The 25,210-nt window shown below is 33.1% G+C and overlaps 5 protein-coding genes across 6 annotated transcripts; 3 read left to right on the top strand and 2 right to left on the bottom strand.

Moving 5' to 3' along the window:
• Window positions 1-637: 637 nt before the first annotated feature.
• On the top strand, window positions 638-3,466 carry PDE338 (Nucleic acid-binding proteins superfamily). Of its 2 annotated transcripts, XM_079072286.1 has the most exons (9): window positions 658-749; window positions 877-1,555; window positions 1,649-1,723; window positions 1,800-1,871; window positions 2,021-2,101; window positions 2,172-2,269; window positions 2,540-2,665; window positions 2,858-2,906; window positions 2,981-3,466. In XM_079072286.1, the coding sequence occupies exons 1-9, from the start codon at window positions 745-747 to the stop codon at window positions 3,152-3,154; spliced, it is 1,359 nt and encodes a 452-aa protein (XP_078928412.1). In that variant the 5' UTR covers window positions 658-744; the 3' UTR covers window positions 3,155-3,466. The 2 variants fall into 2 exon arrangements, with proteins under 2 accessions (XP_078928411.1, XP_078928412.1); XM_079072285.1 differs by having other exon boundaries at window positions 638-1,555.
• Window positions 3,467-7,805: 4,339 nt separating this feature from the next.
• On the top strand, window positions 7,806-9,414 carry LOC145137919 (uncharacterized). Its single transcript, XM_079072059.1, has one exon. It carries the CDS (start codon window positions 7,872-7,874, stop codon window positions 9,207-9,209), a length of 1,338 nt encoding a protein of 445 aa, XP_078928185.1. The 5' UTR covers window positions 7,806-7,871; the 3' UTR covers window positions 9,210-9,414.
• Window positions 9,415-13,735: 4,321 nt separating this feature from the next.
• HGPT (Hypoxanthine-guanine phosphoribosyltransferase) lies at window positions 13,736-15,356 on the bottom strand. The gene is made up of 3 exons (XM_079070305.1): window positions 14,996-15,356; window positions 14,306-14,470; window positions 13,736-13,955 (listed from the first exon to the last, which is right to left on the bottom strand). The coding sequence occupies exons 1-3, from the start codon at window positions 15,317-15,319 to the stop codon at window positions 13,857-13,859; spliced, it is 588 nt and encodes a 195-aa protein (XP_078926431.1). The 5' UTR covers window positions 15,320-15,356; the 3' UTR covers window positions 13,736-13,856.
• Window positions 15,357-19,226: 3,870 nt separating this feature from the next.
• LOC145140701 (uncharacterized) lies at window positions 19,227-20,712 on the top strand. The gene is made up of 4 exons (XM_079074103.1): window positions 19,227-19,380; window positions 19,462-19,741; window positions 19,937-20,122; window positions 20,364-20,712. The coding sequence occupies exons 1-4, from the start codon at window positions 19,330-19,332 to the stop codon at window positions 20,654-20,656; spliced, it is 810 nt and encodes a 269-aa protein (XP_078930229.1). The 5' UTR covers window positions 19,227-19,329; the 3' UTR covers window positions 20,657-20,712.
• A 1,470-nt stretch (window positions 20,713-22,182) lies between these two features.
• LOC145141104 (putative ATP synthase 24 kDa subunit, mitochondrial) lies at window positions 22,183-24,073 on the bottom strand. Its single transcript, XM_079074441.1, has 7 exons — window positions 23,918-24,073; window positions 23,406-23,496; window positions 23,169-23,313; window positions 22,980-23,090; window positions 22,743-22,889; window positions 22,523-22,645; window positions 22,183-22,434 (listed from the first exon to the last, which is right to left on the bottom strand). The coding sequence occupies exons 1-7, from the start codon at window positions 23,948-23,950 to the stop codon at window positions 22,371-22,373; spliced, it is 714 nt and encodes a 237-aa protein (XP_078930567.1). The 5' UTR covers window positions 23,951-24,073; the 3' UTR covers window positions 22,183-22,370.
• Window positions 24,074-25,210: the final 1,137 nt, after the last annotated feature.

The following is a 25,210-nucleotide window of genomic DNA, read 5'->3' as shown; positions in this document are numbered from 1 at the left end:
TCCACGTCACCTTTTACGTGTAGAAAACCATGCCATACCCCATGACCTAATGACTGTTTATTTCTTTGTTCAATAACAACTCAAGTGAAAATATATTAAAACTTTTATGTAAGTTGTCATCTGATAAAATCTATTTATTTATGTTTGAAGAAATTGTTCTTAAGATTATCATTATAAGAAATAGTCCTGATTTATGATATGTACTCATTAATTATATTAATAATTTAATATGAGTTCTTATTGCTAATGTTTGAATTATGAGTTATTATAGTTAAAGAATATAACAATACAATCACCATATCACTTATCAAATATTAAATAATAATACATTTCTATTTAGAACAATGTTTCGAACTAGTTCTGGATTGTTGTAGATATAATCTTTATGATCATTCATATTGACGTTTCAAGACAAATTGGTTATTATGTAAGATAAATTTTTTAGATTGATGTGAATATCTAAAAAATAAATATTTTTGAAGTATAATCTATAAAAAAACGTTATTACCCTGAACCCAGAGGCCTGACCAGAAGCCCAAATTTCTTCAAAAGTCCATTTAAGATTACATTCTCATTCGTGAGTTTTAAGACTTTCACAAAGCCCATTTAGGAAAAAGAAGATAAGGCCATAATCTGAACTCTGAAGGATAGAGCGCAAAGCAAACAAATTGGTTTCAATCTGAAGAATCTCATATGAACTTCGCATGATAAACAACAAGATATGTCTCTCCTTCATCATCATCCATGTTGTAAGTTTCTGCCTCCTCTAGATACTTTCATAACCTGCAAAACCCCCATTAACAGATACATTTCTTGCCCTAAAACCCCCAAACCCTTCAATAATCTACCTTTTCTTACAAAATACTCAATCTGTAGAAACACCCATGTTGTAAATTGCTCGAATAATGAAGTCATTGATGAATTCACAAACACTCAGTTGGACCAAACTCAAGAAAACGAGATCGAAGAGCTTGGATTGTTGGGTAAACCATCACCAATGCCCGTTATCAATGTACCACCACAAGTTGAAAGTGAGTATATTAAGCCTCAGAAAGAGGAGGTATTAGAGCCCTTTTACAAGTTTTTTAGGGATGGTAAGTCCGCAGAAGAGACTAGCGATTCAGAAGATGTGAGCGAGGAGATTTCAATGGAGGAAGAAGAGGATAAGAAGATTTCTGTAGAGTATTACGATCCAAAACAAGGCGATTTTGTCGTTGGTGTAGTCGTTTCAGGAAACGAATACAAGCTTGATGTTAATATCGGCGCAGATTTATTAGGGACAATGCTGACGAAAGAAGTGCTTCCTTTATACGAAAAAGAGTTGGATAATTTGTTGTGTGATTTTGAGAAGAACCCCGAAGAGTTTTTGATGAAGGGCAAGATGGGAATCGTGAGAAATGAAGAGGCGTTAAGTGGTGGTCCGGTGGCTGGGCAGCCGGTTGTTGAACATGGAACGGTTTTGTTTGCAGAAGTTTTGGGAAGAACTCTTAGTGGTCGACCTTTGATTTCCACACGAAGGCTTTTCCGGCGACTAGCTTGGCATCGAGTGAGGCAGGTTCTTTTCTCAGCTTTCTTTCTTTCTTTGTTCATGTCTTCTGATGAAGTTTTGGGGATTCTTTTAGTTTCATTAACACTACGTTTGTTACAGATTAAGCAACTGAATGAACCTATAGAAGTCAAAATTACAGAATGGAATACTGGTGGTCTTCTTACAAGAATCGAGGTTTGACTTTAGTTATCTTCTCTTTCTTAATGGTGTGTTTTTTTAGTAATTTTAGCCCTAATTTTTCCTTTTGCAGGGTTTACGAGCTTTTCTTCCTAAAATTGAACTTGTCAATCGTGTTAATAATTTCACCGAGCTAAAAGAAAATGTAAGTTGATACGCCTCATATGATCATAATATGCATCAGCTCCGTTCTTTTGTTACATACTTACATTAGTATATACACTTAATTGAAAATTCATGATCTATAATTTGACCATTATGCCCTTCACTCATGCTAAATCTTGATGAATGTAGGTGGGACGTCGAATATTTGTTCAAATTACACGAATAAGTGAAGATACAAACGACTTAATTCTCAGTGAAAAGGAAGCTTGGGTTGGTCTCTTGTGGGTTTTCCTTTGATTTTTATTATTCTTCTAATATTTTTTACTTGTGACATTTATAGAATGCAAAACACCTTAAAGAGGGAACTCTTTTGGAAGGCACAGTGAGAAAAATATTCCCTTATGGTGCTCAAATAAGGATTGGCGAAAGTAACCGAAGGTGAGAAGGTTATGAACTTATAATATCAAGTGGGCCCCATTTGATATACTGGACATGACATGTTGTACTGTGTTTGGTATGCATTGGATTGGGACTGTCAGTGAGACCAAAATTACAATTTTTTGTCCAATTCAAAAATGTAAAACAAGGTGGGACCTCAAGACGACACTGTCGATCTCTCATAATCGAAAATAACCCTAGAAAGTTTGTCCTGTATGACAAATGCAACCCTTTAAGTGTGTTATTAAGAATTTCTTATATTATATTTAGTGGATTGTTGCATATCTCAAATATCACTCGAGGAGAAATTGCTTCGGTCAATGACGTGCTAGCAATCGATGAAAAAGTCAAAGTTTTGGTTGTGAAGTCGATGTTCCCTGACAAAATCTCTCTCAGGTAAAAAGACGAAATTACCCCTCCATGGATGTTCGACATGTCTTTGAAAATTGCAACAATTCATTTCGTTTGTAGGAAATATTCCAAGCTATAATTACCCATTTGTGTATTATGATCATTAAAATAACCCTTTTATATGTTTTTAATGAACATTTTTGGTTTCTAAATAAATGTCAATTTTTTGGCAAACAGTACTGCAGTGCTGGAAAGTGAGCCTGGCTTGTTCCTATCAAACAGAGAGGTAGTTTACATCTTTTTTTTTGACCAAAATGCCCTTTTCTGGGATATGAATTGATGTTGCCTTGGTTATGGCAGAGGGTATTTTCGGAAGCTTCAGAAATGGCAAAGAAATACAGGCAGAAGTTACCAGCTGTTTCAATTATTCGAAAATTAGAACGCCTTCCAGATGCTCTGCCCTTCAATGATGAAGATAATATGTATGCAAATTGGAAATGGTTCAAATTTGAAAGAGATAACGAACCAAAATGACAACTATACCCTTTTCCTACTACCCTCAATCATCCCCATGGTCGATGTACAAAGAAAAAAACAGAGTATTTCACCAAGCAATGGTGATCAAGGTGATCTTGTATTGCATTTAGGATCAACATTGACCTTTTTACAAAAAGTCAAAAGTGTTTCGACTTTATTTGTTGATGTATTGTTTCATGAACAAGTTATGATCTTTATTTGTATGTTGTTTGTATATTTTTTATTCCTTTTTTAGTATAGTTTGTAGTGTCCATGGATCAAATGAAGTTGAAGATATTTATAGAGATTTGATGTTTGTTTCTTAACTAATTTTATCTCACTTGGAACATTTATCTACTTTAATATGGTGTAAATCTCTGCAAACAAAGGAAATTATATTGAGTGTCACATTTTCCTTTGGGTTACTACTTATAATTTCGGGTCTCATCTTGAGGCTTAGTGTGTTCATGACGTCCTCTCATTCCTTTGCGAGTGAAACCTGGCTGTGTCCTTTTCGGGGTTTCATTGTTGCCCGAATGGAAATGTAGGAAGTACAGGGATTTCTCGTATGATATCTCATCTCAAGAGCTTACACCTCCATACTGATGAACGCAAAGCCATGTTACGGGAGACTATTACTTTTGACCATGAATTGTTTATGTTTGTGGTAGCAACATTGAAAGCGTTTGGTCAATGGATGTGTACGAATTGCATGCCCTGAGTCGTTTGTGTCACCACTCGGGTCGTCTGTTAAGTTTATTGACGGGGCTGATGACACGAGTGGACATATTGTTGGCATTCCAAAGCCACCACCCAATGAACCAGAAGCCGACCTCAATGATGGGTTGGTATTGGATGCTCATCTACTTGATCGTGTTTTTAAACTATCTATCACCATCGTCAAAAACATCGCTCATAATTGTCGTATGACTTTCTCTCAGGCTTTGAAAGCAACCTTTTTTCAAGGTGGTTGCTAATCCGGGTCCGTTGAAGCGTGAGTTGCATTGTTAATTCTTCCTATGTGTACTCTTCAATTATTCAGGCCCAAGAATAGGCAAAAAGGTAGGTTTGGGAACAGAAAGTCCTTGCAGCATCGTAATATCCTAAGCGCATTAGCTACTTGGGGTACAGAAGACGTATAGCCAATCTTGTTAAAAACTTTGTTGACAATGCAAGGCTGAAGCAACAAGGCAAAAAAGAAGAGTACACTCAGGAGGATAGAATACGGGGCGACACCAACATCAGACAATGTCTCCGTAAGGTTGCAAAATGGCATTTCACAGTAGCAGTGAAAGTTTTATGTTTCTCGGGGGTTGGATGGAAACACGTATGCGTGGACCTTACAGAGGTATCCCCTCTCGTGGGCTTGAGGGCTGGGGGTTTCACGGCGGGACAGACTGCTTTAAAAGCTGATAGTCTGTTATAGGCAAGGTCACCAAACATGAGAAATCGTGCATGGAAAATCAACACATGTTCATACCATTTGCATTTGATACGTTTGGTTTCCTTGCGTCGGATTCGGTGGAGCTTCTTAATAGAGTACAACAGATCATGCATATCAATGTCATATCCCTAGATATATGGATGTACTCTTCAAAAGAATTAGTTTTACCATACAAAAAAACTTAACGACACCACTTGTTGCCCGTTTGCCATTCCACTCGTTGTACGATGATAACTAAGTTTTGGAATTAAAAACTTTAAGAAAAAAAAAAGATTGGGCGAATGTCAAGAACAACTCATTGCAACTAGACCTGACAATTCGTGTATTCGTGTCATGAAAACGTGTCAGACACGAATTTGACACGATACAATTACACGATAAGAAATAAGCTTTATCTCAATTTTCAAGATGTATTCGTGTCGTGTCGTGTCTTTCACAGATTCGTGTATTCGTGTCTATAATTGTCAGGTCTAATTGCAACTTGTTAGGTGGAAGAAGTAACGATAAAAAAGATTTAGGTCTTAATAAATAAACTTTGTTTATATGGACTACTAGTTGCCACATAATAAGAAATGTCATGCAAGCTTGAGACAACATGTCAATAAAAAAATAAATAACATTTATAAACTAGTCAATAAAAAAAAACATGATATTTATAATGCAATTCCACATGTACCATAGAAATTCGAAACTAGTTCAATATATCATAAAAATCTACATTAATTGAAATTCATAAACATATATTTGAATATGAAGAATAAAAGTTCATCCTCCATAATTTCACCATGAATTTCCCTAATAACCTATATTTTATTAGGAAAGAAACTACATTAAGTATAAAGTCTGTATCAATAGTAACAAGTGAGGTACTATATTGCTCATGATTAGGGCTGTAAACGAACCAAACGAACACGAACAGAGGCTTGTTTATGTTCGTTTGTTTAACTTTAACCGAACAAAAAACGAACACGAACAACTAAACGAACAAATTTTTTATGTTCGTGTTCGTTCGTTAAACAATTTAGTGTGTTCGTGTTCGTGTTCGTTTATGTTCGTTCGTTTAGTTGATAAACGAACATAAACGAACACAAAGTCAAACAGACTCAAACGAACATTTAACAAACACAAACAAACTTAAACGAACATAAATAAACAACCATGAACTTAAACGAAAACAAACACATGTTCAACATTTCCATACAATAATAACGTTCTACTTAGTTGTTCGACAAAAACATAACACTACAATAAAGTTTTACTTAGTTGTTTGTCATTCCATAAAAAAATAACCAAATAATACTTCAAAAAGACAAAAACCATTTCCCTTCTAGCCAATCCTTCAATAAACAAACGAACGAAAACAAACATAAAAAAACGAACGTAAACGAACATAAACGGACGAACGTAAACAAACGTAAATGAACGAACGTAAATGAGAGCATTATTCGTGTTCGTTCGTTTAACTAAACGAACCAAATATCTTGTTCATGTTCATTCGTTTATTAAATAAACGAACTTCCCGCTGCATGGTTCATGAACTATTCACTGTTCGCAGGGCCGGTCCAAACATATTTTGGGCCCAGGCGAATGGAAAAAAAGGGCCCCTCAAAATTAAATATAATAAAAATTCGAAAAAAAATACAATTTATATATATCATAAATAATATTCTTAAAAATACAAATATAGTCACAATAATTACAAAAACAATAAATTTAAAAGAAAATACATCTTCTAACTTTTTAGATGCAAAATCACTATTAATGCTATCAAGATCAATTTTATCTAACATATGTTTTTCTATATATAACATTGTCAACCATTCGACCTTTTTGCGACATTCATGACTTTGGGTAATTCTTATGTAACTTTAAGTTTGAAAAACTTTTCTATACAAATGCAAGAGTAACAAGAATTGTTAATAACATGCTATAAATTACTATCTTGTTCATTTAAATATTTTCTTTTTTTAACTTATTATCATCTTCATTCAAATTAGAAGAACTTGTTGATTTAATAAACTGATCAATAGATATTTTTTTGATTTTTTAATAAAAAGTATAGCAATTTTTTTTTTTATTTTGTTTTTTATTTCCAGATAAATGCTTTTTGGAAAGCATTTTAATAAGTAAAGATTATTTTTTATTTATAAAAAGAATACACTTTATTTTTGTCTTAAATTTATTTAATCCTAATATCAAAGCAAGTTCTAAAATAAAATCAATAACAAAAGTCATAGAAAAAGTTAACTAAACTAAAATAAATATCTAACCAAATTACAATGTTATTTTGAAGTTAGATATCTAATCCTTTGAAGCAGGAAGTGAAAATTGTAATAACTAGAACACTGATTCTCACATTCTCTGAAAATGGATTTCAGAAATCTGAGAAATAAAAATATGATATAACATAGAGTAAGAAGCAAAACTTAGAAACAAAAATTAGAAAAAAAAAACCTGATATACAAACCTATAAACGAAAATCAGAAAGAAAAATCATACCTTCTTATGTGATAGTGACGCGAGTCGCAAGGATTTGAAATCGACACCGAGAATCGAGAGGCCGAATCAGGAGAATGCAGGAGAGTCTTAGAGAAACGAGGGTTAGAAGCGGGGACGTCGACTATAGCTGTAAAAGAGAGAGCAGGTGACGATTCAAGGCAACGACATGGAGCAGGGTACGATTCAGTCGATTAATTCTTGAAACTGTTATCAAAGGTTTATGTCAATTCAGGAGGTCGAGGCGGTGATTCGATTCAGTTATCGAGGATGTGGATTTGATTATAGATTCATAAGGCGTCCTGATTGGCGAGTTCCTGCTTCCTTCATTCGCTCGTTCCCATTGCAGAAGTGTTCAACTAGAAGTGGGCCAATTGGTTTATTTTTTGGGCTAGTTTGAGTTTGGACTAACTTTGGCCTAAAAAACATATAGATAAATAAAAAAATTATATATATACACACTATATGTCCAAAAAAATTTGTCCCTTAGAGGCATGGGCCCTGGGCGGTCGCCCGGGTTGCCCACCGTCTGGACTGACCCTGCCGTTCAACTCATGATGTAAATGATATATACTCATTATCGACTTAAAATACAATTGATCAACTTGTACCATTGACTAGGATTAAACCATATCAAAGAAGTTAGCAGACTTACGCTAGAACTGTAAATATAGTTATAGTTGAGGGACTACTTTGGTATTTTACTTTTATAAAATTAGACCTAGGTCTAACTACACTCTTTCCCTCCCTCTTCGCCGCTGCCTCTCCTCCGACTCTTTCCCCTGTTCTTCTCTAATGGCGATTTCTTCCTCTACAACCACCCAAGCCGTCGATGCTTTGATCAAATGGAAGAACACCCAATCAGAGTCCAACAATCCACAGTTGTTACCCCAAGACGATTTCATTTACCTTATCCTCACACTCAAAAAAATCCCACAAAAAGGTGGAATTAATGGAGTCAGAACGAACCCTAATAAAATCCCTCTCCCGCATCCCCTCCTGTCTGCCACCTCTTTCTCTGAACTCTGTCTAATTGTCGACGACAGACCGAAATCAAAGCTCACTTCACAAATCGCAAAGAAGAAGATAAAGGAAGACGGAATCTCAGTCACCAAAGTCATCAAGCTTTCAAAGCTGAAAACAGACTACAGGCCTTTCGAAGCAAAACGGAAGCTCTGCGATTCGTACGAGATGTTCTTCGCTGACAAAAGGGTAATTCCACTTCTTCCTAAGTTATTAGGTAAACAGTTTTTTAAGAAAAAGAAGTTGCCTTTACCTGTTGATTTGAGTCATAAGAACTGGAAGGAGCAAATTGAGAGAGCGTGTTCGTCTGCTTTGCTGTTTTTTAGCACTGGAACGTGCTGTGTGATTCGTGTTGCTAAGGTATCGATGGAAAGAGATGAGATTATCGAGAATGTAAGTGCTGCCATTGAAGGAGTTATTGAGTTTATTCCAAAGAAGTTAGGTGGTGTCAGGTCATTGCATTTGAAGTTTTCAGAGTCTGTTGCATTGCCTTTGTATCAATCTTTGCCTGATATTAAGTTGAGAATTGAAGGACTTAAAGAACAGAATGTCGAGCAAGAATTGATAGAAGTTAAGGAATCTGGTAAGAAGAAAAAATTGAAGAAGGAGAGAATTCATGAGGCTAACCATGATATGGAAGAAGATGAAGATGAAGATGAAGGAGGGGAGATTGAAAACGACGATTCAGAAGTCAAGCCAACAACGAAGAGTGCTAAAGAGAAGAAGGTAGCAAAAGATTCTGATAAGAAGAAAAGAAAGGAGAATTTAGTTGAAAAGGATAATGCTATCACAGCTCCAAGCAGTAAAAAGGCAAAGAAAAAGGTGGAGGAAGTGGTGGTGGAAAATAAGAAAGTTGAAGAGAAGAAAACACCCAAAAAGGGAAAGATTAATGAGGTTAAGAATGATTTAAATGAAGATGAAGTGGGAGAGATTTTGAACACTGAAGTGAAATCGGGAAAGAGTGCTAAAGAAAAGAAAAGGAAGGGAAATGTTGTTGAAGTGAATGAATGTAACCCAACACCTAGTGATAAAAAGGCGAAAAAGAAAGGTGAGAAACCGAATGGAGAATCTGGAAAGAAGAAAGGAGGAAGATCAGCATCAAGAGGTTAAGTTTTTTGTTTTTAAGGAGGTGAACTTTAAGCATTTGCTAATGGAATCATAGTGAATTCGGTTGATGATAGCTTCGAATTCTGCATTTTTGTTTTGTTGACTTTTGGTTTATGTATTTTGGTTTCAGTGCAATGAACTTAAAGAATTTTGTTGGGAGTTTTTTTATTTTATTTTGTTGATGAAAATCATACTAGTTTCATGTTAAGATTGGAATTTGCAATTCTACTTTAGCAGGTTGATTGAAGTTAGATATTCTATTGATGTTGGTTTTTGTTTATGATTTTCAATATCTTTGTATGCCTTTAATATTGAGTTGGAATGAAAGCTTAATTGTTGAGATTGAATTACTTGAGCATGTTCTGTATAACTCTACAGGTCCACATATTTGAACAATCACAATGTGTATCTTACAAACAAAACAAACTATGCAATGAAAAAGAAATCAATATCAAATTCAAGCAAAGCTAACAGTTGTTCTGAGATAATTTATTATTTGGTTATAAAAAATATGAGGTTGTGAATTTGACAGAATGAACAGAAGAACCCAGGTTGTTCATTTTTAAGATCTCTATAATTTTGTTCATCAAGTGCACTTGAGGTTACTTAGCTATCCTGTCCCTGCACCAGATTCTATGCAGTAGGCAAAAAAGGTCCAATTCCATATATACCCTTTATTCTATGCAACAATCAACCGAATATAATATAAGAAATTACTAATAACACCCGTGAAGAAATAAAAAACAGCAGTAGAAATCCTTATGGTTGCATTTGTCACACTCACACATGACAGACTTTCTAGGGTTATTTTCGATTACAAGGATGAGGAGGGTATTTACGTCTTTTGCACACATGGGAGATCGACGATGTCCGCTCTTGTTCTACATTTTTTAATGGGACAAAAAAAATGTAATTTTGGCCCACTGATATTGTAACATACACGTTATGTAATTTTAAAAGTGAATAATATAAAGAAATATTATGTAAATTGAGCGTTGAGTTCAAACAGATGATTTTTACTAGAAATGAAGTAAAACTGTTTAGAATCAATCGGAAAATATTGGAAGTCTTATGAGATTCCAATCAAAAGACAAATATCGAAATTTAACGAAAATATAAAATTTGAAATAAGTAGAATTTTATTATTGAAAATAGTAAAGAATCTTGTTAGAAACATTTAGGCGAAAACCTCATCGAAATCCGAGTTATAACGAAGAAGTTATGACCAATCGAAGATCCGCGACAAACCGGCACGGCGCCGAATGACGTAAAAAGTGAGTTTTTGATAAACTACTTTTTAGCCTTGGTGATCTAAATGAAAGTCGTAGTATTTGTTAAACCGAGAATTTTTATAAAAAGAACGTCAAAATCTGACTTCGTATGAGGAAGTTATGATTTTTCTAAGTTTCAGAATAGCAGTAGACAGCTAAAAACTCGAAATAAAGATCGAGTGATTTTTAGCCGACGCAACTTAAACGAGAATCGAAGGTCTCGTCAATATTAGTACAACGGTAAAAAGACTGACGAAAATGGACGTCGGATGAAGAAGTTATGAATTTTTAACAGATTTTCCTGTCCCGGTCTGTTAAAAATAATAATATTAAAAATAAAGTCAAAATTAGCCAACGGAGTCTAAACAAAATTTGTAGAGCATAATTTTACCTACGTGTGCTTATAAAGAACGTCAAAAACGGAGCTCGTGTGCGAAAGTTATGGATTTTAGAAGTTTGGGGCACAAAATTCGAGAAAAATTCCAAAATCCGAGGAATTTCGCATGGTCAGACTTCGGCCACATCACCCTCACTCGCAGCATGCTGCTTGTCCGAATTGATGAGTCATCCGAGGCCAGCTGTCGACCTGTGTCGCACCCTCCTCGCACCGAAGGCTCGACCAATCAGAAGCCGCCACCTGCCTTCCCCGTGTCTCGGTCTCGCATCAGCCGCGTGTGCAGCCCTCGCATCCGACACCTGGCACCCTCACATGCGAGCCACGTGCCCCCTTCGGTCCGAAGTTCCTCTTATAAATAGGAGAGTGCGAATCCTCCCGGGTAAGTTTGGAAAATTGCCCATTTTCACCCCTAAATCAATATTTCTTGCATTTCAACTTCCCCCGAAGCCCTGGGATTATACCAAACATCTGAAATACGTTCCGAAGTTCCCGAAGACCCCGAAAAATTTATCTTTTCGGTTTGAAGCTCAACCCTCGCAGGGCCCGATTTTCAATAAAGCTCCCGGTTTTCATTGAAGAAACTTATTTATTAGAACGAAGTGCTGCCCAAATTACTATTTTAACCTCTAGTTAATTCACGATGAGTTCAATATATAGGAACAATTGTATGTTATATGTTATATGTGCTATGTGTTTTTCCGTGTTATCATCTCGTGTTATTATTTCCGCTATTTTGATAGCAAAACTGTACCTTTGGCCATGTGATCAGTGAAAGGACTTAGATTCACAATGGTATTGGTATGTAGCCTCTAACCATGTAGAGCATGTCTCGTAAGAGAATGACTTCTATTCTATGACATTGGCAGAAGGTTAGACATAGCTGAAAGCCTGAAATCTACCAAAATGTTTAATCAGAAATTGTATATCTTTTGTGCCATTTGGGCCGAAACGTTATTGATGTATATAAAGTATGGAAAATTGTTATGTCTCATTGATTGATATGGAAAGCTTGTCGCATGATTCACATATGTCTTTGTTGTTCCTTGTTCCCTTTGCTTCTGCCATATTGAAGTATATATATGACATAACGTTATATTGTATCTATTATTGAACTCACTAAACGTCACCGTTTACCCCTCTCAATGTTTAACAATTGCAGGAGATAAGTAAACAGTATAGTCGTATACTGTTGGAAGGTTTAGAATAGTTATAATATTACTTTTGTATTTAGGGATCATGTATGTATAAAAGTATAGTATCCTGGGTAGTTGTGTAATATATAACACTTTGTAATAGTCGGTTTGTATCAAGTCGGTTTGTATCCAGTCGTTTGTAATCACTTTATCAATGTAAAATATTGTTTTTATGAATATGCATGTAGCATGTTTTGGAGTGATAATAATGTCTTTAGTATGAAAGTTAGGGTCTTTAAGATATCAATTTAAGTCTCAATCCAATGCATACCACAGTACAGTCACATCCTGTATAAAACATGATCCTCACGTCCTGTATAACAAATGAGGGCTAGTATCAAGAGTTTAAGATTTTTAATTTTGAGGAGTTGAACTTCAAGCATGCTAATGGAATCATAGAGAATTCGTTTGATAGATTCGAATTCTGCATTTTTGTTTTGTTGATTTTGGTTTATGTAGTTTATGAGTCATGGTATCAGTGCAATGTTTCATTCGATGAATATTCTTTTGGAGGATTGCAATGAACTCAAAGATTCTGGTTGTGAGTTTTTTTTTATGAAAATCATACTGCTTTCTTGTTAAAGATTGGATCAAACCATATTGGGGACGTTACGTTTTGGATTTGGAAGATGTTTTGGAATCAAATTTGCAATTCTAGTTTAGCAGGTTGATTGAACTTAAATATTCATGTTGGTTTTTGTTGATTATTTTCAACATCTTTGTATGAAAAGCATGTTGCTTTAATATTTAGTTCGAATGAAAGCTTCGTTGGAGTCTAGTTTTGAATTTGGAAGTAGTGAATAGTGATAGATCAATTCTGCATCTAGTTTGGCTCGTCGTAATGATCTGCAATAGATAGCAAGTCCTTTTTAAAAAGACAAGTGAAAGAAATGAGAAGTGCTCTCCAGGTTTTTAATGGAATGAAGTGGAAAAAATAGAAATGAAGATTATTGATAATTTTTGCTCCTAACTTTCCTCGCAAAATGGATTATAAGGAGAGAGTAAATCCGATACAAATACAGGACTTTGTAATTTACTAATTTACCCTTCAACCTAATATAAAAAAAGATTAAATAGCCTCTACAATCATGATTTTTTTCATTCCTTCTCACATACGTCGTGTTCTCCATCATCAAACAACCCCATCCTTTTTTTTATGTGATGATCGTACAATGGGTTCAACAGTCCTCACTAGACCCTATAGTCATGATTTTATTATTATTATTATTATTATTTTTAAATGATTTTGATTTGGGATTTCAATTTTGATTTTTATGAATTTTGTTACGATTTTTCTTGATTTGTGTTTAAATTAGGTTTGATTTTGAGTTAGGTTTTGAAGTTGCATATGAATGCGATGAAGGCATTGAAGGTGTTGATGATGAATCTTTCATACAATAAAAATGTTATTCTAATTGTAATTATTTTAGGATAAAATTGTCAAAAACTTTTAGCATAACTAAAAATAAATTGGAGGCCCACATGGATGCCACACTAGGATATATTCATTATTTATTTATTTTTGCCATGTAGGATGCCAACTTGCAACTAATGTAAACGAAAATGAATTATCTGTTTACTGACATTTTTCTTACAATTAACATTAGGATTTAGAAACTTAAAAAAACAAATTAATAATAGTTGGAGAGGCCAAAAGAAATAAAAAAATAGAGCAAAATACGACCTTTTTTTGCATTACATTTTCATAAAAACGATTCATGTACAACCAAACACCAACTACCATGGTTTTAGCTATTATTCATTCCTTAAATATACGGGTAAACAAAGATCACTCATATATTTCTGGCTTCAAGACTCCAATGTAACCCAAGTTCCTATACCTTTCGTTGAAATCCAGCCCATACCCAACCACAAATGAATCCGGGCACTGTCGCACAAATTTAAAATTTCTAATGTCAACATTCTAAATACGATCATTTAGAAACAAAACATAAATACCACTTATAGTAAAAAAAAAAACTAAAAATAGAAATAAATAACATTTTCAATCAACCCATAGGTAACATGTCATGGTCTATAAAAATAGTGACAATGCCAATTTAAGTAAAAAGGACAATCAAGATGGTGGTTGCCACAAGAAATGAAAAGGACCAAATTTAAATGCTACCCGAAAGCAACTGTATCTGTATATCTGTATCTGTATCAGTATTTGCATCGGTATGTGTATTGTGTGTGTGTGTCAGTGTGTGTGTGATAGATTATAGAAAAAGAGAGTACCTCAAAACCACTATAGAACTTTCCATCACCCAAGAGCTTAAAATGAACTTTTCTTCTTGATGGTTTGTCAAGAAGAGTGCACACAGAAACGGATGTTGCGCCTTTACTTTCCAAGTAAGAAATGAGATGGGAAATAGTGTTTCCTGTATCTACAATGTCCTCAACCTGAGAGCCATATAATTTCTCAATTATGTAAATCTTTAGAAGAGATAATCGGTTTAAAATGTAACATAAGAATGATCAAGATATTGCTACACTCTTGCAAATGAAACCAGTTATACATGAGAGTATCTGTAAAAATGAGGCAAAATAGAGCAAAAATTTGAAGTTTGTGGAGTCTAGGACAGAATTAACAGTTAGCAGTATGAACAATGTGAGCAATAGCATGAATTAAAGACCAAATGCACAAAAATGAGAAGATTAGCGAACTAGATCTACACCATCCTTTCCCAAACAGCAAGACCTTCTAAATCAACCACGAATCGAACTCAATACTCTTCAAATTGAGAATTAATATGGACAGTATTTGATTCCGTCACCTAGCTTCTAAATTAGTCGCGCAATTTGTTAGAAAAGTTCGTGTTCTTTTAGATAATCACGGATCCGAAAGAAATCGTAGAGAATTGTCACCCAAAGATAACATGCAGGACAATCGGAGCAGAGAATTCAACTGAAAACATAGAGAAGTACCAGAATGACATGTTTTCCGACGACATCGAGTTTCACATCACATGAAATCTTCGGAGCACCATTGGAAACGGTACCAGAGCCATAGGATTCAACTCGGACAAAATCGACGGTGACAGGCAATTTGATGTTGCGGACGAGGTCGGCGAGGAAGAGGAAGGCTCCGGTGGCAACACCGACGACCACCGGAGAAGAAGAAGCTGGAAAAGAGAAATCATTGTTGATTTGAGAAGCTAATTCGCAGACTTTCTGAACGACTTGCTCCGCCGTCCATATGACGGTGAGTATATCATCGTCAATGCAATGGCTCTCCATTTGGCTCCCCATTTGTGACTACTAGCAAGTCAAAAAGTTTAGAAATTGTTTTAGGGCTTGGCTTTTCTATTTGCAATGGGGTATTTATAGTGGCTAAATGGAAACACAAAAGTAGTTTGGCGTTAAAATTTGGGAAAATGACTCTTGAGGTAACAAACTGTTCCGTTTGTTTTCATTTGGTTAATTTTCTTTTTTTTGTATTCAATATATCATCGAACTTGTTGTTTGTGTTCACTATAATCCTTTTGACCGGCTTTTAACCTGTGATAGCCGGTCAAAGGGTTATGATGAACACAAACAACAAATTCGATGATATATTGAGTACAAAAAAGGACCAAATGAGAACAAACTCAACAATTGGTTACCATCCTGATTCATTTTCTCTTTAGTCATTTACAGCAAATCCCACGTTCCTATTGATGTTAATGACTTTATGAGATTCATTATTGTTTCTCTTCAAAACGTAACTCACGAAAGAACATTATTCATATATGTACAACTCTGTAATGCACTTGAATATTTATTAGGGGAATCTTGACTAAGCAGGTGCATTTCATGACTACATTTACATTTCCAATCAAATGATTTATCGTATCATGGATTCGACAAGTATACAAACGAGTGGAATCACAAGTGCTGTGATTTTTTAGTTTACTTAGCTTTAAGATCGAATTCATGGGATAAAATACAACATCAATATGTACAATATCATGCAGCTTTTGCAGACATATCACCATAATATACCTTGAGTTAAACGTTTATGCTGATAAATATACTTCTCATACACAATCATATTCTTTTACAGAGAGTTGTTGACAGCTAACCACAGTAAGCATAACATTGACCATGTTTTAACGAAGTTACCCCTCCGAAAGGCTCTTCATGTACGTTATGACCAAAGAAGGTTGCAGTCTTTGATAATTTTGCAACTTTAATTTCATTTAATTTTTCGGGGAAAATGACTCAGGAGGGTAACCAACTGTTGAGTTTGTTCTCATTTGACCCCTTTCCTTTTTTTTATACTCAATATACCATCGAATTTGTTGTTTATGTTCACCATAACCCTTTGACCGGTTATCATAGGTCAAAAGCCGGTTAAAAGGGTTATGGTGAACACAAACAACAAATTCGATGGTATATTGAGTACAAAAAAAAAGATACCAAATGAAAACAAACACAACAGTTAGTTACCCTCAAGAGTCATTTTCCCTTAAAATTTTGAGAAGACTATAAGGTGATATTTTTGGTTAATGGTCATTTTTTTATGGGTTAACATTGATTTTTTTTTTTTTTGAAATGAATTATTTAAATTGTCTTTAAGATCCTAAAAAATATAATTTATGATTATATTATTTATATATTTATAACTTTGTCTAAGTTTTAAATTTTGTTATAAATTTGGTTCTTTTTTTTATATATAAATATGTCCTATTTTTTAAGAATTTGTTTTTACAACTATTTAAAACTTTTTGCACAAAATTTTTGTAGAATCTTTTACAACTTTATTTAAACTCTTTTTACAGATTTCTTTCTGAAATTTTACAGTTATAATTTTTTTTCACAAATTTTTTTTTAAAATATTTTTTATAATATCCTTATAAATACTTTTTAACTTATAACCATTTTTATAATTTTTTAAAACAATTTTACTAACTTTTTAAAACTATTTTATAATGTTTTTACAACCTACGAATGTTGAAAAAACTTAAATAAAAAGGTATAAATGGTTTGAAACATTACAAAAATATAAGTAAAAATGTTGAAAAATGTAATTTGTTAAAAAAAAATTAAACTTTTAAAAGGAAAACACGTTTTTAAACCATTTTAATTATGTTTCAAACTTTTTAACATTTTTACTTATGTTTTTTTTAAACAACTTTCTTAGGTTGTAAAAAAGTCTTAGTAAAAAAGTTCTAAAAATATTTTAAAAAACAAGTTTAAAAGTGGTGAAAAAAGCGTTAAAATATTGTAAAAAGTATAACAAATTTATAAAGAATAAAGTCTATAATTTTTTTTTGAAAAAGGCTTAAAAATTGTTTTAAAAAGTTGTATAAAAATAAATTTGAAAAGAGTTAATATTTTTAGAAAATATGTAAAAAATCATACCAAAGTTTAAAACCTTAGGACAAAAGTGTAAATATATAAATGATCTAGTAAATTTGTAATACCAAGTCAAAACATGTAAGCCATAATTCTTTATCTTTGTACACAATAAATTGGATTTATTAACAACTTAAAAACAAAAACATTTTGAATAGTTTTTTCTGCATAAAATCAGTGTTGCATGAAATTTTCTGAGAGGTTTTTTAGAGCTTTTAGTTTTTAACTTTTACGAAAAAAAAATATTTTTTTGTTTAATCGTATGCGCTTTTAAATTTTATTTTAAACAAAAATTCTTAAGACGAGTTTGACGTAACTAGCTAATAGATGATATTGATAGCTCGTAGTTGCTACCTGAAAAATGAAAATTGGACGTCGTAGCTTTTATTTGTTCATAACCGCTTGCAAAAGATAGTTGTTATCTTTTAAAGATATAAAATTATATAAAAACTAAAAAGTTAAATCTCTGGATAACTAAAAGCTCCTTAAAGTTCTCCTTCAAAAAACAAGCTCCCAAAAGTTGAAGTAGTTTATGGACTATAAGACTTTTTAAAAAAATAAAAAAATAAATAAGAAGTTAAAACCTCATGTTGCAAGCATATATATTTTTTTCTAAATTTTATCTTAAAAGCTAAATCTTCCCAAAAGTTATGCGTCCAACACATCCTTAATCCAAAAAGAACATCAAGTAGCTTTTAGATTTATATTTTTATGTATTTATATAACTTTATAATCCAATAGTTACTTTTATCATATTTTTTTTCACAAATAAAAATTACGGTTTCAAACTCTCATCTTTCAACACCAACTATCAGCTTACAACTACCAAATACATGATCTCATTTGTGATTTCAGTTCAAAATATAAAAGTAATCTCTCCTACAAACAAGCTTGATGAGGAGAATATGAGGTGCTTAAACATATGAGGGGGTCCCAAGAAGATTCATTTGAAAGTCTATTTACATACTATTACAATTTGGAGAAGCACAATCATAAGAGAGTGACGTATATAAAAACATATGATGATGATCGGTTTGAGTTTATTCTCATCTCAATTGGTTGCAAGGTACACCTCTTTTATATATTTTCAAATATGGGTATTTTATAACTTAACAAGAAATTGTGTATTACGATTTTTTATTTTGTGTAGCTATGCACACCTTGTAACTAATGTAGACAAACTCTTGTCATTAACGGTTCCCACCTAAATGGCTAAATGGTGAACACAAGGGCTAACAATATCAAATTATGAGATTTATTTTCGCATAAATATTGCTGTTCATGTAAAAATGTAACTTTTAGTAAAATATGACAAGTTTTTATTTTATGACAATTTCTCAATAAAATGAGATTTTATTGTAAAATATGATATTTTCACAGTAAATTATGAGATCTTGTTCTTTGTTAAAATATAAATTCTCATTAAAATATGATAAATTCTCAGTAAAAATGATTATTTTCAAAGTTGTTCATATTTTGCTTAAAATATGACATTAAACATAACATATGAACTAATCAATACCTTCAAATATGAGCTTTACACTTATATTTGTGTTTGTGATTGAGCTTCTCATCTAAGTTTTTGAGATGCAAAAAAATTATGGGATTAAGATTAGGCTAAATTTTGTATTTTTCTTATTAGTAAGAAAAGAATAATTAAAATTAGATAAGATCTTTCATTTTAATACGTTTTAGTATGTTTTTTTTTTCTTTATATTTAACAAGTAGTAAAATAATTAATCTACAACCAATATACACTTATACAAATCCGATGGTTTGAGAAATTAATCCATGGTAATATTTGCTAGTTGCTAATTGCTATAGTAACAAAGGGATTAGGGGAGTATAAATTCGAAGAAACATCCTCGCGCCAAAACTGAAGTGCGAAGAAACACACATCAATTCGGCTGAAATCTCCAAAAATGTCCAACGTCTTCATCGCCGTTCAATGCTTCCAATGCTCCACTATGCAGGCATCAATTTCTCTCATTTTCTATAAACAAGTAAATTCACGTTAATTTTTGAATGCTGTTTATATGATGAGGTATTGACAGGTGAAGCAGCGGAAGAAAAGCAGCAACAAATGGAGCTGCGTCATCTGCAACGAGAAGCAATCGGTGCGGAAGGTGTTTTTCCAGGGATCCATGGCTAAAGACGTTCGGAAATTCGTGCAGAGCTTCAACATGTCTCGTCAATTCATCGAACAACAGCAGGAGTTGCTAGAAGAAACCCTAGTTCAAGAACAAATTGAGTATCAGCCGAACAAAAGACGCACTGATTGGAGCGAGTACATCGAACCTGACATCAACGATGGTGGAATCAGCGATGATGAAGGTTAGTTGTTCCTAGATCTATATATTTTTGCACTCCCTCGGTTCCAAACAAGTTACTAAACATCGATTTTTGTATTCAATCGTGGTTTTTCTTTCAACTTAGATCTTCGTTTCACTTGTATGAATTCTCTACCAAGTTTATTGTGATCGTCGATTCTTCAACTTGCATCTATCTGATTATGAAACGCATATACAGGAGACCTGTGCGGGCCAAATGTTGTGACAGAGTTGCCAAAGCCATTGTTCAAGAAGCCAAAACTGAGAGCTAATTACTCTGTTGCTGGATTAGATCGTGAAGACGGTGAAGAACTTAGAAGGCCAGTTTTTGGAAAGAGAATCAGCAAAAAGAAAATTAATAATGGAGGTCCTTACAACTCCACAGGTACCTCATTTTTTATTTAGTTTTAATCTTCCAAACAGTTGAACAATCACTCTTTTTGTCCTATACTCCCATAAACATTTCACTACTGAGGCATTGATTTTCAGATTCCAAATTGATAATGAATTTTGTATTTTTGTTCCACATTCAACACAAACATGATTCCATTCATTCTCGTTGTCTAACTTTATCAGTTTCGAGATTGAGAATAGTCATTTGACTGGATTAAGTTGTTCTTTTGCAGACATGGAGCCAAGAACAACTGAGAGAGAAAATTCCAAAAGAGTTCAACTTAACAACCATGACTACAATGATAAAGAGATAGGTGCATCTTCAAGTCCAATGATGACAATTCCAAAAAGATTAAGCTCAGTGATGAAGAAACTAAAAAGACCAGTTTCGAAATGGGATGATTTTATTGATGATGGTGATGACATGCAGCTTGAAAGCAGATGCCAAGAGATTGATCATGCTGCTTTTGAGATGAAGGTTAGTGATGAAATTGTACAAGATGATGTCCATCCTGATTTCCTTTGAGTTTTATGGTTTTCATTCACTTGGTAGATTTCAATCCTGTTTTCTTTGAATATAAACTTCATTTTGGAAATTGAAATCGACTCATAGTTTATTTGCCATAAAAGTCAACTGTCAAAAGTCAACATTTTACTTTAGATATCTTTTTTATCAAGGCATCGTACTTTGAAAAGTTATCCAATTATAGCATTGTACTTTCATTTTTCTTCTTATTAAGACATTCTACCATATTACAACACTGAAAGATTTTGTATTTGTATGGCAATGCTATAACTGGATATATTGTTAAAAATATGATATTATAATTTGTAATAGAAAGAAAGAAATGAAAGGATCATGCTGTAATTAACAACAAAACTTACTACTTCTTACATATAAATATGGGAAATATTCAGAAAAGTCCTTATATTTTGTGTCATTAACGATTAAGTTATTGTTTTATTTTATTTTTTTAACAAAAAATGACAAAATATGGACAATTGTTTATAGAAAATGACAAGAATCAGACAATCGTTTACACATTTGAGATTTTATTAAGTAATTTTGGTTTTTAATAAGAAAAGTCATTATATTTTGCGCCCATTAACGATAAAGCCATGACTTTTTTTTGAACAAAAAAAGACAGAATTTTATCGCACTACAATCTTATTCTTTTTTTTGTCTGATAGAGAATTTTATCGCACTACAATCTTATTCTATTTTTTTTGTCTTACTATAAGATTAAAATCTCGATCAAAAAGTATTATCTTACTACAATCTTAATGTACGTTTTTTTTTTCTTGAGTGAGAGTATTATCTTAATATAATCTTACTATATTCTTTATGTTTAACAGATGATATTGTCTTAGTCGACTCATTTTTTTTTTTGACATAAGATATTATCTTATTGCAGTATTACTATATTCTATTTGTCAGATGCAGGGTGTTATTTACCACAATTTATATTTTATAGTGCAATAAAATTCTCTATCCATTTTAGTCATAGGATATCATCTTATGTTAAGATGTAAGATGTGACACTTTGTCTTTTTTTTTTTTTTTTTTATTAAAAAGTCATTGCTTTTGTGTTAACGAGCCAAAAGTATGCCAAAAGTATAAGTACTCAAATGTGTAAACGATTGCCAATTTCTTGTTCTTTCTGTAAACAATTATATGAATTTTGTCATTTTCTTAAATATAAATAAATAAATAAATAAATGACCTAATGGAACCCAAAATATAAAGACTTTTCTAAAAATTTCTCTATAATATTTGCAAAATACCCCCCGCAATCTTTAAATGTTTTTCCAATACAAATTTTCAAAGAATAATCATTAAAATGACAAAAATGGAAGGCGTAACATCACAAAATGACAACTTTTCAACACTACCACAGAATTAACAAATGTTTCTCAAAACAAATTTGTAGATTTGCTTTACAAATGGTCACAAAGTAATCGAAAATGTGGGTAATTCGTCTATGAAAAAGGTGTTGCGTCACATTTCAGAAAAACTTATTGTACACCAAAATAAGTATTAATCACACTTGATTAAAAAAAAAATGGTCTATTCATTCGACCAACCTTTCTTGCATTCCATATGCAATTTAACAATATTTTTATTCCTTCTATGAAGGTTTTGATTAAAACAGAAGTAATACATCATCATACCCCTCAAAAATCACAAATAGATCACTCAAAATCATAAATTATTTCAGTAGAGATGCTAATATGCTTCTTCATATGAAGTTTCGAATATCCAGAGACTTCACATCCACCATTTCCTCATCCTTAAACTCCTCCCTGCAAATATATCCCACACAATGAGATTGCGTGTTTTTGTCAAATTACCTAATTACCCTTCAACATTAGACAAAAAATATTCTAATACCTTTTCTTCTGTGTATCCATTGCTTCATGAGCTTCTTTCTTCAGTTCTTCAAGTTGTGCTTTTGCAATTTTTAGCTCCAACTGTTCTTCATATTTAGGCAATTCTTCTTTACGGATCCCAAGCCTACAACACAATACACAAACAACACAAATTAGTAATTCAAGATTTACACATTTAATTATTTATCAATTATGAAGTAAATTTAAAATTAAAAGCTTACTTCTGATTAACTTTCTCAAACTCTGTCATCAAGAGAGCCATACCCTTCTTGTCATTTCTCATAAGTGGCTTCTTAAGTTCTTTCTCAACTTTCTCAAGTGCTTCCATCATCATACCCTCTACACCTATTTCATCAGTAAGCCCTCTCCTACAATTATAAATTATCAATCAAACAATAATAATAATAATTACTAAATATCAAAATATTTAAGACTATAATTTATAAAATGGTCAATACTTGAGACGAATCTCCTTCAATGCCAACAAATAAGATCGGGCATCTTGGATTCCATCAGTTCGTGTCTTGATTGTGTATTGAATCCTTTGAGACTCTGAGAACAAATCCGCCCTGTTGCCATGTCATCACAAACTTTAAATATAATTTGATAACTTGATAATAATATGATTATAAAGTTATACAACTTACTTTTCTCTTATGGTTTTCATGACCTTAGCATACTGAGAAACAGCTGCAGGATCTTCAGGATCAATTGTGATTTTCTCTTTTCTGAGAATCCCAATTGCTGTCTCAAATTTCTTCTTTACATCAAAGAAAATCCCCTTCAACATTTCTTCAATTCCATGTGCAATAAAATCACATTAATATCATTACAAAAAGCATAATTTATCATTTTGCACAGTGAAGAAAAATTAGTCAACTCACCATCACCCTTTAGCCCTTTGGGAACAGCTTCTTTGGCATAGAAGCGAGCTGAAACTGCATGATGTGGTTGCAGTATGGATTGATTATATATCTGCATAACCATGAAAGCCCTAAATTAAACAAGTTTCAACTTTGATTTTCGCACAAACAAGTATATTATAAGCAATAAAAAGTTGAATCGTAGTCTTCATCCATCTAAAAAAAGAGTATATTTGGCTTTTGAGTGTGTTTAAACAGCCAATTTCGTTTATCCATTCATATTTGTGTATCTAATTTGATACCTTAATGCTAATTAGCGTGACAAATAAATCAATCTAAGTACGAAAAGTCAGTGATTAAGAATTCAAAAACTGAGATACGAGCACGATATATTATCTAAAAATAAACATAAAAGAACACAAGCAGCAACTTGAAGAGTGGAGATCAAGCGAAAGCAAAAATGGCGATAGATATGTATAACCTAGGAATCAGAGTCTAACAGCAGTTTTACAATAGAAATAAGAGATGGATACCTGACGAGTGGATCTCGATAAAATTCGAGACATTGAAACGATGCGAATTGACGTTTTTCGGGTGATCGGAAGAATGCAAGGCGCTGCTCCGGTTTGTTTTGTTAGGGCTCACAGAAATGGGAGCGGTTGCGTGAGTCGAAATGTGATAAAAAGATGTGCTTGTAGAATTTACCCTCACGAGGACACCAAACGGCGACGTTTGTACATTCTAAATCAAGATCCCTTATAGCATCTCCTACTAGATTTTTTTTTTGGTTCAACTTTGATTATGAAAAATTATATGGAACATAGAGAATAAATTTAATTCCATTCATTTTTTTATGTTTGGTAATTGAAATTCTAAATGGAAAAAAAATCAAGGGGAAAGCTTATTCCCTCTGACTAAGAAAGAAATTAATTTCATTTCTAAAGAAAAAACGAAAGATTATCAAATTATGTTTGCTTCTTTCATCACAACTAATGTCGCCACCTCCGTCACCATCCACCATCTCCACCGCCACCGCCACCAGCCACCACTCACCACCTGTGTCGCAACCACCACCACCTCCGCCATCAACCATCACTACCCACTATCATCGTCAATCACTACCTCCACCACCATCGTCACCATCACCACCACTTCCGCCACCACACACCACCACCACTACCTTCACCACCACCGCCACAATCATCACCACCGCAATTCCAATTTCTTCATAAACATTTTACTAACCAAATGCCACCTAACAATATTAGAAGGATATTTTTTTTACATTAAATTATCAATTTACTTTTGAGTTTTCTACATTTAACCTCTATCATGTGCTCAAGTCTTTCATGTCAGAGACTATACATACCTACACAACTATGCATACCTACTTGTGTGATAACCTCATTAGCTTCGGCTACAATAACCTCAACAATTTATAAGGCTCTACATTTCTAGCCTTGAACAACTACCGTATTACCCTTTATCACCTTCCACTTGTGACCTTAAAATCGATGCGTAAAAAGATACTAGTTTTATATTTATAAATTGCAGTTATTATCCACTAAAATTTTATACACAATTAGGCGAGTGTACCTATTCGTTGGACAATATCGAGATGGTAAATACGGGTTGTCGAACACTTAGGGAGCGTGAATGATTATAAATATCTGTTAAAAGTTAAACTATTTAAATAAGCAAATTGGGAGTTTGTTCTGATTTTGCAAGTTCAGAAAACTTAATAGCATGCAACTATCATAAAACAAAAAGTAACTCAAATGAAAGACAAGCAGAAAATGATTTTGAAGACAATAATTAAATAAAAC

Source organism: Lactuca virosa, chromosome 9, assembly GCF_052849685.1.
Source record: "Lactuca virosa cultivar CGN04683 chromosome 9, Lactuca_virosa_CGN04683_v6, whole genome shotgun sequence".
NCBI classification, from domain to species: Eukaryota; Viridiplantae; Streptophyta; class Magnoliopsida; order Asterales; family Asteraceae; genus Lactuca; species Lactuca virosa.
Note: the sequence above shows the minus strand (reverse complement) of the source record. Positions and strands in the feature narration are given on the sequence as shown.

Bases quoted from the DNA above. Each gene is read 5' to 3' on its own strand.
- PDE338 (XM_079072285.1), top strand. From the start codon at position 722: ATGTCTCTCCTTCATCATCATCCATGTTGTAAGTTTCTGCCTCCTCTA. The intron at 2,102-2,171 runs GTTGGTCTCTTG...TGACATTTATAG, and splicing joins TCAGTGAAAAGGAAGCTTGG to AATGCAAAACACCTTAAAGA. The intron at 2,907-2,980 runs GTAGTTTACATC...TGGTTATGGCAG, and splicing joins TGTTCCTATCAAACAGAGAG to AGGGTATTTTCGGAAGCTTC.
- LOC145137919 (XM_079072059.1), top strand. From the start codon at position 7,872: ATGGCGATTTCTTCCTCTACAACCACCCAAGCCGTCGATGCTTTGATC.
- HGPT (XM_079070305.1), bottom strand. From the start codon at position 15,319: ATGGGGAGCCAAATGGAGAGCCATTGCATTGACGATGATATACTCACC. The intron at 14,471-14,995 runs GTACTTCTCTAT...TATGGCTCTCAG, and splicing joins TCGGAAAACATGTCATTCTG to GTTGAGGACATTGTAGATAC. The intron at 13,956-14,305 runs GTACTCTCTTTT...TTTGTGCGACAG, and splicing joins AGTTCTATAGTGGTTTTGAG to TGCCCGGATTCATTTGTGGT.
- LOC145140701 (XM_079074103.1), top strand. From the start codon at position 19,330: ATGTCCAACGTCTTCATCGCCGTTCAATGCTTCCAATGCTCCACTATG. The intron at 19,381-19,461 runs GCATCAATTTCT...AGGTATTGACAG, and splicing joins TCCAATGCTCCACTATGCAG to GTGAAGCAGCGGAAGAAAAG. The intron at 20,123-20,363 runs GTACCTCATTTT...GTTCTTTTGCAG, and splicing joins AGGTCCTTACAACTCCACAG to ACATGGAGCCAAGAACAACT.
- LOC145141104 (XM_079074441.1), bottom strand. From the start codon at position 23,950: ATGTCTCGAATTTTATCGAGATCCACTCGTCAG. The intron at 22,890-22,979 runs GTATTGACCATT...TTATAATTGTAG, and splicing joins TTGAAGGAGATTCGTCTCAA to GAGAGGGCTTACTGATGAAA. The intron at 22,646-22,742 runs GTAAGCTTTTAA...ATTGTGTTGTAG, and splicing joins TTTGAGAAAGTTAATCAGAA to GCTTGGGATCCGTAAAGAAG.